This window comes from Lytechinus pictus, unplaced genomic scaffold (genome assembly GCF_037042905.1).
Source record: "Lytechinus pictus isolate F3 Inbred unplaced genomic scaffold, Lp3.0 scaffold_19, whole genome shotgun sequence".
Lineage (NCBI taxonomy): Eukaryota > Metazoa > Echinodermata > Echinoidea > Temnopleuroida > Toxopneustidae > Lytechinus > Lytechinus pictus.
Window position 1 is genome coordinate 3,225,281 of NW_026974140.1, and position 12,708 is coordinate 3,237,988.

A 12,708-nucleotide genomic window follows, 5' to 3' on the forward strand; every position below is an offset into this window, starting at 1 on the left:
CGGTAGTGGTATGTACATAGGTAACGCCGCACTTGAGAAGTTGAGTTCGAGCGAGGTCGACGCGATATTGCGCAAGCGTGCTATCTGTGGAAACCTCTTCCGGGTTGGATGATCTTCATGGTCCACGTTTTCCACATGGTCTGCACTCTTTTAGCAGTATTTTCAGCATTTTGCAGGACAATGGCTAAGAATGAAGAGAGGACTTTTATAATGGTGAAGCCCGACGGAGTCCAGCGTGGGCTTATCGGAGACATCGTCCACCGATTTGAGAAGCGTGGATATAAGCTTGTCGCTGGAAAGATGATGAAGGTAATGTTCCAACTCCCCGGCAGTAGAGGCGCACGGCCAATATGGGAGACTCTCTCCAATAGGGGAGACAATCTCCCACATTGGAGACTTGCTTTGTAAAAGGACAAAAGAAACAACACCAACAAAAACATTATTTTTTTCCACCCAAAATTTTGTCTCACTGAGGTCAGAAGCCCATTTGTTTCGTGTGTGATTGACAACAAAAATCCTTATCAAATCAAAAGTAGACGGTGAATTTTTAAAGAAGACGGTCAAAAGTAATGTTGTAAATCGGATCAAAAATCAGATCGAAAATCGGATCTGCAGTTAAGCTTCTAAAATCGAAATCGAATCGGCGATGTTTAAAAACAAAGGAATACATCAAAATTTTGTTCGCGGTCGCGCACATCTTTCTGACAAAGTCACAAAGACGAATGCATTGGAATGGAAGTCGCCAACATGCGCGATCGTTTGGAACATGTTTTAAAGGGGTTTTGAGGTGCTATTGCTTTAGAATAAACCGAGTGATTTTTATGAGAAAGATAAACGAAAGACGCATCTTCCGAGCAAAGGCGCAAAGGAAAATAAAATGAAATTAATTCTCATAGTTCACTCACAGGTTAATGAACGATCGGCGGGTCATCTTTTATAACTATTTTTAGGTGCTAGCGATTAAGAATTATTGGAATGATCTCTTGATCTCGTACGACGCATCATCTTTAAGTCGCAAGTGCAATTAAAATGTAGTACAAGACGCAAGCACGCACGATGATTTGAAATGTTATTAAAGTGTTTTGGGTAATTTATTACTAATTACTATCTTGAGAACTTAACTTTTGATATCTAGGAAGAAATATAAAAGCATCTCCCGACGAAGTTGCAAAGACAAATAAATTGAGGTTGAGAAGATGTAATAATCATAAACGATGTAAGAGAGTAACTCAATGAGCTCTGTCAGTAGCACGATCTTTAAAAGATCACGGCGGGGTCGCTATCACCACGAGGTTGAAAATAAAATGTATATCATCATAAACGATGTAAGAGAGTAACGCAATGAGCTCCGTCAGGACCACGATCTTTAAAAGTTCATGGCGGGGTCCGCTATCACCACGAGGTTGAAGAGAAGATTTATATCATCATAAACGATGTAAGAGAGTAACGCAATGAGCTCCGTCAGTAGCACGATCTTTAAAAGTTCACGGCGGGGTCCGCTATCACCACAAAAGATGTCTATCATCATAAAGGGGGTAAGAGAGTAGCGCAGTGAGCTCCGTCTTTAATACGACCTTTCAAAGTTCACGGCGGCATCCGCTATCACCACGAGGTTGAAAATAGAATGTATATCATCATGAACGATGTAAGAGAGTAACGCAATGAGCTCCGTTTGTAGCACGATCTTTAAAAGTTCATGGCGGGGTCCGCTATCACCACGAGGTTGAAAATAAAATGTATATCATCGTGAACGATGTAAGAGAGTAACGCAATAAGCTCCGTCAGTAGCACGATCTTTAAAGGTTTACGGCGGGGTCCGCTATCACCACGAGGTTAAAGAGAATATGTCTATCATCATAAAGGGGGTAAGAGAGTAGCGCAGTGAGCTCCGTCGTTAATACGACCTTTCAAAGTTCACGGCGGCATCCACTATCACCACGAGGTTGAAGAGAAGATGTCTATCATCATAAACGATGTAAGAGAGTGACGCAATGAGCTCCGTCAATAGTACAATCTTTAAAACTTCATGGCGGGGTCCGCTATCACCACGAGGTTGAAGAGAAGATTTATATCATCATGAACGATGTAAGAGCGTAGCGCAGTGAGCTCCGTCGTTAATACGACCTTTCAAAGTTCACGGCGGCATCCGCTATCACCACGAGGTTGAAAATAAAATGTATATCATCATGAAGGATGTAAGAGAGTAGCGCAGTGAGCTCCGTCGGTAATACGACCTTTCAAAGTTCACGGCGGCATCCGCTATCACCACGAGGTTGAAAATAGAATGTTTATCATCATAAACGATGTAAGAGAGTAACGCAATGAGCTCCGTCAGGACCACGATCTTTAAAAGTTCACGGCGGGGTCCGCTATCACCATGAGGTTGAAGAGAATATGTCTATCATCATAAACGATGTAAGAGAGTAACGCAATGAGCTCCGTTAGTAGCACGATCTTTAAAAGTTCACGGCGGGGTCCGCTATCACCACGAGGTTGAAGAGAAGATGTCTATCATCATAAAGGGGGCAAGAGAGTAGCGCAGTGAGCTCCGTCTGTAATACGACCTTTCAAAGTTCACGGCGGCATCCGCTATCACCACGAGGTTGAAAAGATGTATATCATCTTAAACGATGTGAGAGAGTAGCGCATGTGATCTCCGTCAGTAATACGACCTTTAAAAATTTCACGGCGGCATCCGCTGTCAGTATCACCATGAGTTGGAAGAGAAGATATCTATCCTCTTAAACATCGGAATAGATAATACCGCGTCTTTCTCCCTGAATAATGCGACCTCTAAATAGCTAACTTAGCACCTCAAAAACCATCTTGAAATATGTTCTGAACGATCACGCACTGTTACTAGATCTACGCCGATTTTTTATTTTCGATTTTTTCCTTCAAGGGGCATGATCGAAGATCGGCAAGTGATCGCCGATTGTGGTGAAATCGAATGGAATCGGTTGCCGATTTCAAAATCGGTTACAAGCTTAGTCAAAAGGGGTAGGCCTAATCACATTTTTATTTGCCGCCAAGGTAATCCTTTTGCAGCAAATGTAAACAAAGGAAATTGATCTCCAAAACTGGAGACTGTCTCTGAAATTGGATACCCAAATTCTTTACAAAAGTCTCTGATATTGGAGATAATCTCCCACATTGGAGACGGTCTCCAATATTGGCCGTGCGCCCCTACTGCCCGGGGGGGGGGGGGCGCTTCTATTGACGAGTGGATACCATGCGCGACCATGGGGTCTCGAAAAGCACCCTAAAGTACACGTATTTTCCTTATTCTGAAAATGCACCACTTAAAAAATATTGGAAACGAAACGATACTCTTGGCAATTTCCATGAAATGAACCCCTAAACAAGGACAGCGATATTTATTGTTGTGTCACGGGTCCGTCGATCGGTCCTCGGTTTTGCCTTTATATACAGTAATACACCCCATTTGGTTTAGTACGGCCCCACCTTCCTCACCTCGCACAAATCGGACTCTAAACGCATAGTTTTGGGGCAAAAGGGACATCCTTTATACAACATTTTAATTTTGTTTTATCATCTCCGCAAATTTAACCCTAAAAACATATTTTTCCAAGCGAAATGGATACCCTTTTTTCCTTATTTTTGTGTTTTTGACACCCTTATCACGTCACGTACGTAAAGTGTCCTATCTAGAAAAAGACATCCTTTTTACGTGTTTTTCTGGTCGCGCATGGTATCCACTCGTCCAACTCTCAAGTTCGTCAACTTAAGAAAAAGATATGCAATATGTAGTGTAATCTGAATGGGAGGGGGGGGGGGTAGCCTGGAGGCTTCTGGGTCCCGTTTCTCAACACCTGGACAAGATGGTCTTGAGGACTCCATGATGATGTTTTTTTTTAATATTTTGACATATATTTCTTCATCATGGAGTCTTGAACCTCCGTAAAGAGACACATGTAGGAGGCAGCGTAGCTCAGTCGGTTAGAGCGCATGTTTCGGATAAGATCGTAGATCTCAACGTGAGGGCTTGTTCAATGAACAAGGTTATGATATAACATTTACACCTATTCATCATACAACCATTACACCTATTCATCATACAACTTGGCTCTTAAGTAAATTTGATTCTTTAAATTATTTTTTTCTTAATTTAAATTAGAGATTGAAAAATGAAAATTTTCTTGCCATACATACTTTCCACCAATAGAGGGCGTACACAAAAATATGCCCAAAATTCAAGTTTTTTAGCGCTCTGGTGAATTCAAAAATTATTCCCAAGTTACTAATGAAAAATAAATTGCAACTGTAAGAAAATAAGTAATTTTGGTCACAAAAGTGATATTTTAATGATTTTTTTAAGTGTGTGCTCTGTACAGCATTGGCATGCCATAGTCCAACCTGTAGATTCCCCACAGGCAGGGTGGTTGCAGTGAACAAGTGCGTGAGAAGTTCGAGTCCCGCTCATGCCGGAACGCGTCTAACAAAAAAGTCTGATGCTTTAGCGTTGTGTGTTAGCGTGCCTCACCACTGTATTCAGTGCAGGTGTGAATACAGTTGGAAAACACTCCGTCCATCGGAAAGGACGCAAATGTTGGTCCCGTGTATAGGAGAGGTACAACCTATGCACGTTAAAACCAATACACTATTCGTCAAAGAGTAGGGTGTTCACCCGGTGTATTGCACCTGCCGGTCCCGGCAAAATCCAGGTCAAGTACCCGATGCGTTCATGCCCAGGAGGGCCCTGCATCGTATACATCCACATCCAGATGTACACAAAGATGGATCCCTAGGTAATCCCGCCCATGGGTACATTATTGCCGCCATATATAGGAAAATTGAAGGCATGGCGCATGTGAAATTGAATCAAACTCCCGCGAATTTCCCCCAAAATTTTTTAGAAATAACTACTTAAATTAAAAGAAACTTACCGAACGATGTGAAGTCAATTCCCCCTAGTATGATGAATATCCCCTCAAATAGCGTCATTTAAGCGTTGATTTTTCTTCTCGTTGACAAAATACGGACCTTGCAACCATCTCCCAAATTTTTCGTCTAATGAGCTAAAGAGGGCGCGCGATTTATCTTCATATCAAAGACACTACAAGAAAAGACTAGGCACAAAAACTATTTTACACGTAAATCGATGCAAAGCGTTACGCGAAGTCGGCAAAGTGTCTAATCTTTTTCTGTAAAGACTTTGGTGGAACGTACATCCAACTAGCGATGCTGTTATTCTTCAAAACGGCATCGCTAGTCGGATGTACGTCATCACGAAGCGGTTCAAGGGTCAGGTCTATTGTCTTTGCTTTGTTGACAAACGGATGGAGGGATCTCCATCTTTGTGTACATGTGTCTCTTATACATATATGGACGGGGTTCAAGACTCCATGATGAAGAAATATATGTCAAAATATTAAAAAAAACATGGAGTCCTCAAGACTAGACAAGTTAGTCACATCTTTATCCACCAACCACAGAGTTCCAATCTTACTAAACCCGGTTTCGCGAAATGCTGAAAAAAAGTTAGAATCCCTTGACATGCTTGATAATGATATCGATACTATCGGTAGAAAGAGCAGAAGAGACGTAGCCTTAGGCTTGGTAACAGGCTTAGTTTTAAATCGGAGCCCACAGGTCAAAGGTCACAGCTCATGCTGCAAGTAGCTGTATTGGAAGAAAATTGATGAGACGGCAAGACCACATTTCTATATCTGACACAATGAAGTGAGGGATTATCCACATCAAATGACCCGTTTGTCATATCTTCTGTCAGAGATCATTATGGAAAGGGCGAGTGTTTTGGTCAAAAGTTTTAATTTGTTCATTATATATATATATGCATATTGGTTTCTGCATGATATTAAGTTCAATCATATAAAATGAATTTCTGATCGCGTTAAGCGGGGGCATCTGTGTCCTTTAGACACGTCAAATTTCTAGTTTTCCCTATATCTTTTTGAACAGGCCAATGAGGATCTCCTCAACCAACATTATAGTGACCTGAAGGAGAAGCCATTCTTCCCTGGTCTCATCAAACACATCGCAAGTGGACCAGTCTTTGCTATGGTAAGTTTACAAGAAAGAAGAATATAGGAGACTCAATAAAAGTTTGAATAAGACTTGACAAGAAAGAGGAAGTTATGAGCATTTGAAATTTTGAATGTTAAGGTCACCAATGCTAAGGAGATTCTCTCCTGATTGGTAATGAGAGCAAGATCTGTGATGTCACAACTCTCCTCTTTGGACACAAAAAATACACCTCAGAACATCTCTTTTATGCTCATTCTAAGTTGATGGTGATGATTTTTTACCTGATTTCTAAGCATCAGAAATCTCAATATGCAAATGCTCATAACTTATTATTCATTCAATGTTCCCCCAACTTTCATTGATCTGTTTGGGCCAAGTAAAAAAAGAAAGTAGTTGATCGTCCTCGCGCGCATCTATTTTGGCCACCGCATGGAATATTTTACTATTTACTATTTTCAAAAATTGGCAAAAAAAAAAATTAGTGATGTTTCTTGTCTGCGCCCGCTTCCCTTTTTGATTGCCGCATCAATTTTCTTGATATTTACTATTTTTATGGCCGCTGAAAAGCGAAAAAAATTCACAAGATTGGTGAGCAATTTGCTCTAAATGTGCTCTGGGATCTCTCTCGCAACTTCATAAAACATTGCAAAGTCGGATATCGCCGTAATTGCGAGAAAAAAAAATTCTGATTTGGTTTTTTACTGGTAATTTTGAAGATACGATCATAAATTAGCGAGAAAATAAAGTTTGCAATCTCGGAATAGATCATGGATTTCTTCATTTTTAGTGCATTTTCGGGGACTCCGCTTCCTAAATCTGAACTAATCCGTCGCGTGCTTTGGAAATATGGTGCAGATAAGTCAATTTTAATGACGTAATTTGTATTTCAGCAGGTTTTTTTAGTGAGTGATAGCGCCTGTACTTCGATGTGTGTTGCGGTGATTGACTGTGCTTGTGACTGTGTTGGGTGATGTGTGCTGCGGTGATGTGATTGACTGTGCTGGCGCGACATGTGAATTTGTGAAATGAATTGAATTTTCTGGCGAGTTTTCTAACGTCAGCAGGCAATGCATTGAATATTCAAAAAAATAATTTCAAGTGAGTTGTTCATTATCAAGAAATTGAAAATCATTAATGGGATTCCAGTAAGTGCCAATTCTGTTCAAATTTGATAAACTTCATTCTTCCTTGAGCTATGCCACTGGCGTAAATCCCGGGGGGATGGGGGGGATATATCCCCCCACTTTTCGAGGAGGGGGGGATGGCCTGTACAAACATCCCCCCACTTTTTACGAAAGAAATGAAGAAAAAAATCACAAGAGATAATTGTTTTACTGGTGAAAATTCTTCCTAAAATACCGCTTAACAAATAAAACAATATTATTGAATCATAAAATGCAAATAAAGAGCCATTTCACCATTTCCAAACGAAATACTTATGTCCTTATTATAACATTTAAGAGAAATCCCTGTTTCTTCCAATTCATCAATGTTGGGGTCTTTGGGAAGGGATTACGATGGAATGTCAAAAAATTTTGAATGTAATCTCTAATAAAACCATTAAACCATCATGGGGTAAAAAAGATAATAATATTGGAGGGGTATTTGCCATATGGACATACAGTGGCGTAACTACGGGGGGCATGGGGGCACATCCCCCCCCCCCCCCATCGGCTGACAAAAAAAAAAACGGGGAAAGGGGGAAAGGAGAAAAAAGGGAGAAAGGAAGAGAAACGTAGTGGGAAAGAAGAAAATATTCATTATAATGTTATATTATATTATAATTATGTTATGTTACATTACAACTTTATGAAACATAATTTGCCCAGGGCTTACGTCTTTTTTTATTATTCCTGGTGCTCGCATTGTCTGTTTAACGAGATATATAATCCTGTTGTACTAAAACATCCCGTTTTCAAGTCAATATAAACCAAATATATTTCCTAGCACAGTTAGCGCGCTTCGCGCACTCACTTAGTGATTCAAAAATTTTACCTGTGCCCCCCTCCCCAATGCCGTGACCCACGGTACGCCACTGTGGACATATCAATGACAATTCCTTGCATATCTAAAAACATGATTGCAAAAAAATGCCAAAATATTTCAGTCATCCCCCCCACCCATCAACACGGATTTACGCCAGTGAGCTATGCAATTTGATGGACAATTGTAAAAATGTAAGTTAGTAAATAGATTATGTGAACAATTAACAATTAATTCAATAATCATTTAACATTTGATATCAATAAAAAAAATGAATAGCAATTGAATAAACAGTATTAAACATGTAAACGAACAAGCAGCTGGAAACTACGATGCAAAACCATGACCAGAGCTGAAAAAGAGATTGACTCTGGAAAACTGAACATGGCTCCATGGTAATAAAAATGACCCCCCCCCCCGTGCATTTTTACCCTTACATATATAATGTAGAATAAAGTTTAAATCATTCACTTGACATGAACATTTTGTTTTACAATATTACAGTAGTCATACCAGTATACATCAGTAATACATCAATAGATTTGTATGGCATAAAACATTTCCCATAGATTTCCAATTATATATATATATTATTGTAAAGAAGTGGATGAAGAGAACAATGGTAGGCGTAGCTTAAATCAAGGTTCCCCAGAGCTATCTACCCTTTGGAAAAATTGGTGATGCCGAAAAAATGTCTCTGCCGGGAATCGAACCCGGGCCCCCAGCTTTGAACGCCGGTGCCTTAACCACTAGACCACAGAGAAGGGTTAGTGGCTAGGGCGACCATTGTTCTCTTCATCCATTTCTTTACAATATGTAAATAAAAGAGTTGCCAAAGCAGTTGTACATGGATAACTTCACACATTTGTATACTTTCTCCCATACGTGTACTGTATCAAAGCAATACCTTTGATCCAGCTGAGGCATGGCGGCTTGTCATTGTTCAAAACCCACCTTCACCCGACAAAGGAAATTATAATTGGTAGTGTCGAAAATCTGTCTATCTGATGGTCAATCAGATCGGGGTCGCCCTAGCCACTAACCCGTCTCTGTGGTTTAGTGGTTAAGGCACCGGCGTTCAAAGCTGGGGGCCCGGGTTCGATTCCCGGCAGAGACATTTTTTCGGCATCACCAATTTTTCCAAAGGGTAGAAAGCTCTGGGGAACCTTGATTTAAGCTACGCCTACCATTGTTCTTTCTCTTTGTCCATTTCTTTACAATATGTAAATAAAAGAGTTGCCAAAACTGTTGTACATGTATAACTATATAGTTTCTTCGCATTTATTATTAATATTGAGCATGCATCGATCACATAATTCGAGCCTGACATGTCCTGACAATCATTTGAATAAAAAATAGCAAAAAATAGTAAATAGTAAGGACCTCCCTCATAACTGATGTCAAAAAACAGGCCGAGAAAATGTCTCCTTGTTTAAAAAAAAAATAATAAGATAGCAAATAGTAAGGACCTCCCTCATCACTGCTCTCAAAAAATCAACTACTATCTTTTTTTACTTGGCCTTATATGCATTCAACTAGTTTCATTCTATAAAGGCCTGGTCCCACTGGCCTACAGACACAAATCGTATTCATAACGGATACAGCGGACAAGCAAAATTGTATTTCGAAAGTAAAAATAAAGAATTATTTGTCCTTGGTTGGACTAGCAATACTACTATTTTCTCCACAGGACTTCGCCCCTCGGGAAAAGTATTATTGCCATTCCAACCTCACACGAATAAATCCTGCTATACTTCCTCAAAGCCTGGTATATTTGTATACCATGCATTGTGCGTGTGGAGTGGGTATGTTGATTTTTTCCCCTCATGCAAAAGTCAAGCGGAATTATTCAGTCCCCAAAAATGTGATTTAGGCAAAGTCATATGTAACATAATATTGTTTTCCTTTATGTATATGTGGTCATATATTTAATTGCATGTACTTGTCTTTTTTCTTGTTTCATGATCAGGTTTGGGAAGGAAAGTCTGTTGTGAAACAGGGCCGTGCAATGCTTGGTGAAACTGATCCTGTAAGTAGATATTTTTATATTAGATATTTTTCTTTGGTTTAGAAACTCCTTTGTCATGTTCCTAGCAAATGTACGTGAAAAAAAATGCGATATCTGATCCATTTTTTAATGTATTTTATTGTTTTCGCAATTTTTTTTATCTTTGGTTTTTCAACCTTTTTTTTTTTTTTTTTTTGATGAACTTTGTTGGTGACTCTTTTGTGATCGTAAACAGCATTAAACCGGCAACAGCAAAAGTAATAGTACATTTATGATATTTGGTTGAAAACACAATTTGCATTAACTTGTACACAAAATCATATTTTAGAGCAATTTTTGGTCTGACATGCACAAACAAAATGTGGCATAATTTCTAAAACGCATACCAGGGCATCAAAAATTTGGTCCTAAAAACCTGGGGAGACTTAGAGAAAAAAGTCAAGAAGCATCGCAGTGTGAGGTTTATGCATTAACAAATATTGTGTGAAACGTTGAGGGGGGGGGGGGGGCTCGGCCTAGATAGGGTTAAGGATGAGAGTTGATAGGTTTGAATTGATGTATTTGGTTATTTATTTTGTTATCATTCATTTAGCTCCTTTCTCGAATTTGTTGATTTAAATTCAAACCGTTTTCACCAATGAAAGCTAAGTAGGTCCTTGCAAATGCAATTGGTGTTTGTTTATTTGTAACCTGATACAGAGACTTCATGTACATGTATGCAGTCTGGAGTCAGTAGAAAATGTGTGTTATAGCAAAATCATTCAGTCTTCATCAGGTTATGTATTAATGTTTACTTAGTAATGATAATACTAATGTTGATACTGCAATTTGTTAAACTTTTGTATCCACTCTGAAGAGTGTTGAGGGGCTTGATTTGTTACCCTGACCTTAATAGGCAAATGGAAAATATTTTAACCTAATCATGTAGATTTTAATTTGTGTTTGATTTCTTTTTCAAAGGAGATGTGCTAATGAAAAGTTATTAATTTTTTTTTTTTTACAACAGCTGAAGTCATTGCCCGGATCGATCCGTGGTGACTATTCCATTGACATGGGCCGCAACATTATCCATGGATCTGACAGTGTAGAGTCGGCTAACAAAGAGATAGCGCTCTGGTTTAAAACTGACGAGGTCATAAGCTATAAACTCTGCACAGAAAGCAGCGTGTATGAATAACAACATTTCTTATTAACTTTCAAAATCAACCATGAGTGCAAAATATTGTGACTATATGTTCTGCCTTGCCTCACGTATACTTGTATGCTCCATGGGTACAACATGGTTTAGGAGAGTGTAACAATCATAATTCCTAAATTTGGCAATCTTTAGTGAAAATCTCCAACAAAAGGATAACATTTTATTGAATGCTACATTGCATTACGTTGTCATTGTAGCAGTCAATGGACTGTGTATCCACTATTGATACACTTCACACAAAAGGTACCTATGGTATCGTACACATTTATTTGCCAACCATCTTCTTATTTTGCACTCATAGCTGGATTTTTCAGGTAATTTAATGACCAATATGTAGTGTTAAACATTTTTTGTGTCCCATACCGTTATGTCCAATCACAGCAAACTGAAGAAAGTATTTACAGATGGTGTCTTTTCAATGCAGTTATGTCTCGTCAAATCCAATAACGACACACATAAAATAAGTAACAATGATTTTACTAATAGCTGTATCCTGAGGGATAAAGATCTATCATGTTGTAATTGAATTCTACCTAACAAATTTGTTCTCTTGTTTTCTGTATTAAATGAAGTAGCATTTATGTCTAGTTATGACTCATTGAATATGATCATGTCCTTAATTGATGTTGCCAATACTTGTATTTATTTTCCACTTGTAAAATGTTTCATTGTTTAAAGCACAATTCGATGTAATCTCTGTGCCTAATTTCACACTTGCGTGTTGGTCATGAACCAAAATTCATTCCAAATGGATTTGAGGTGGTATTTTTGTAGCTGAACTACACTGTATTCCAGACTGATACCGCCGGAAGCAGTATTCATGTAAGATTATTCTTAATAGCCAAGGTAATCTTCCAGAATATGACAATTGACAATGACAGCCAGTCACTGCATATGTACCATACATTAGTCTGCCATTTTGTTCAATGATTTATGGGAAGAAAATATATGAGGAAGAACACTGTAATTTGTAGTAAATTGTTTTCTTTGATTTCATGTGGTTGCTGAATTTGAACAATCTTCCTATTGGATGATATCAAGTTTGATCTTGAGAGCATGTGATAGTGGGAGGGGCCTAACTGGTTCCATGACATTTACTCCGGCGAAAAATTGCTCCGCTGTATTAAAATTTAACCCTGGATTTAACACTATGCCCTACCCTAAACCTAAACCTAACATATTACAACCCCACCCTAACCCTTATTCTTTATAGACAAAATAAAGCCCAGAGCAATTATCGCTGGAGCAAATGTCATGTCTCTGGCCAAACTAACCTCAACATTGAAGGTCATATTGCTTCAGTCTAGTCTTAGAATAAGCCAGTTCACAGCTAGCTCATGCATATGAGCGTTAAATTCACTGATCATACGCATTTGGTGTACCGTGAAACCTACTACACCATTTGTGATTTGATGATTCATATATTCCTGCTCAAACATTCTTTTCATTGCACCTATTGAAGAGTAACTAAGTGCTCACAATCATTGGCATTTGAAAGTAGTCCAACTTT

At 38.9% G+C, this 12,708-nt stretch overlaps 1 protein-coding gene across 1 annotated transcript; it reads left to right on the forward strand.

Moving 5' to 3' along the window:
* The first annotated feature begins 28 nt into the window (after window positions 1-28).
* LOC129261022 (nucleoside diphosphate kinase A2-like) lies at window positions 29-12,165 on the forward strand. Its single transcript, XM_064114515.1, has 4 exons — window positions 29-309; window positions 5,944-6,045; window positions 9,962-10,021; window positions 11,007-12,165. The coding sequence occupies exons 1-4, from the start codon at window positions 109-111 to the stop codon at window positions 11,175-11,177; spliced, it is 534 nt and encodes a 177-aa protein (XP_063970585.1). The 5' UTR covers window positions 29-108; the 3' UTR covers window positions 11,178-12,165.
* Window positions 12,166-12,708: the final 543 nt, after the last annotated feature.

Excerpts from the sequence above, each read along its gene's own strand:
- LOC129261022 (XM_064114515.1), top strand. The coding sequence starts at position 109 with ATGATCTTCATGGTCCACGTTTTCCACATGGTCTGCACTCTTTTAGCA. Across the intron at positions 310-5,943 it reads TCGCTGGAAAGATGATGAAG|GCCAATGAGGATCTCCTCAA; the intron begins GTAATGTTCCAA and ends CTTTTTGAACAG. Across the intron at positions 6,046-9,961 it reads GTGGACCAGTCTTTGCTATG|GTTTGGGAAGGAAAGTCTGT; the intron begins GTAAGTTTACAA and ends TTTCATGATCAG.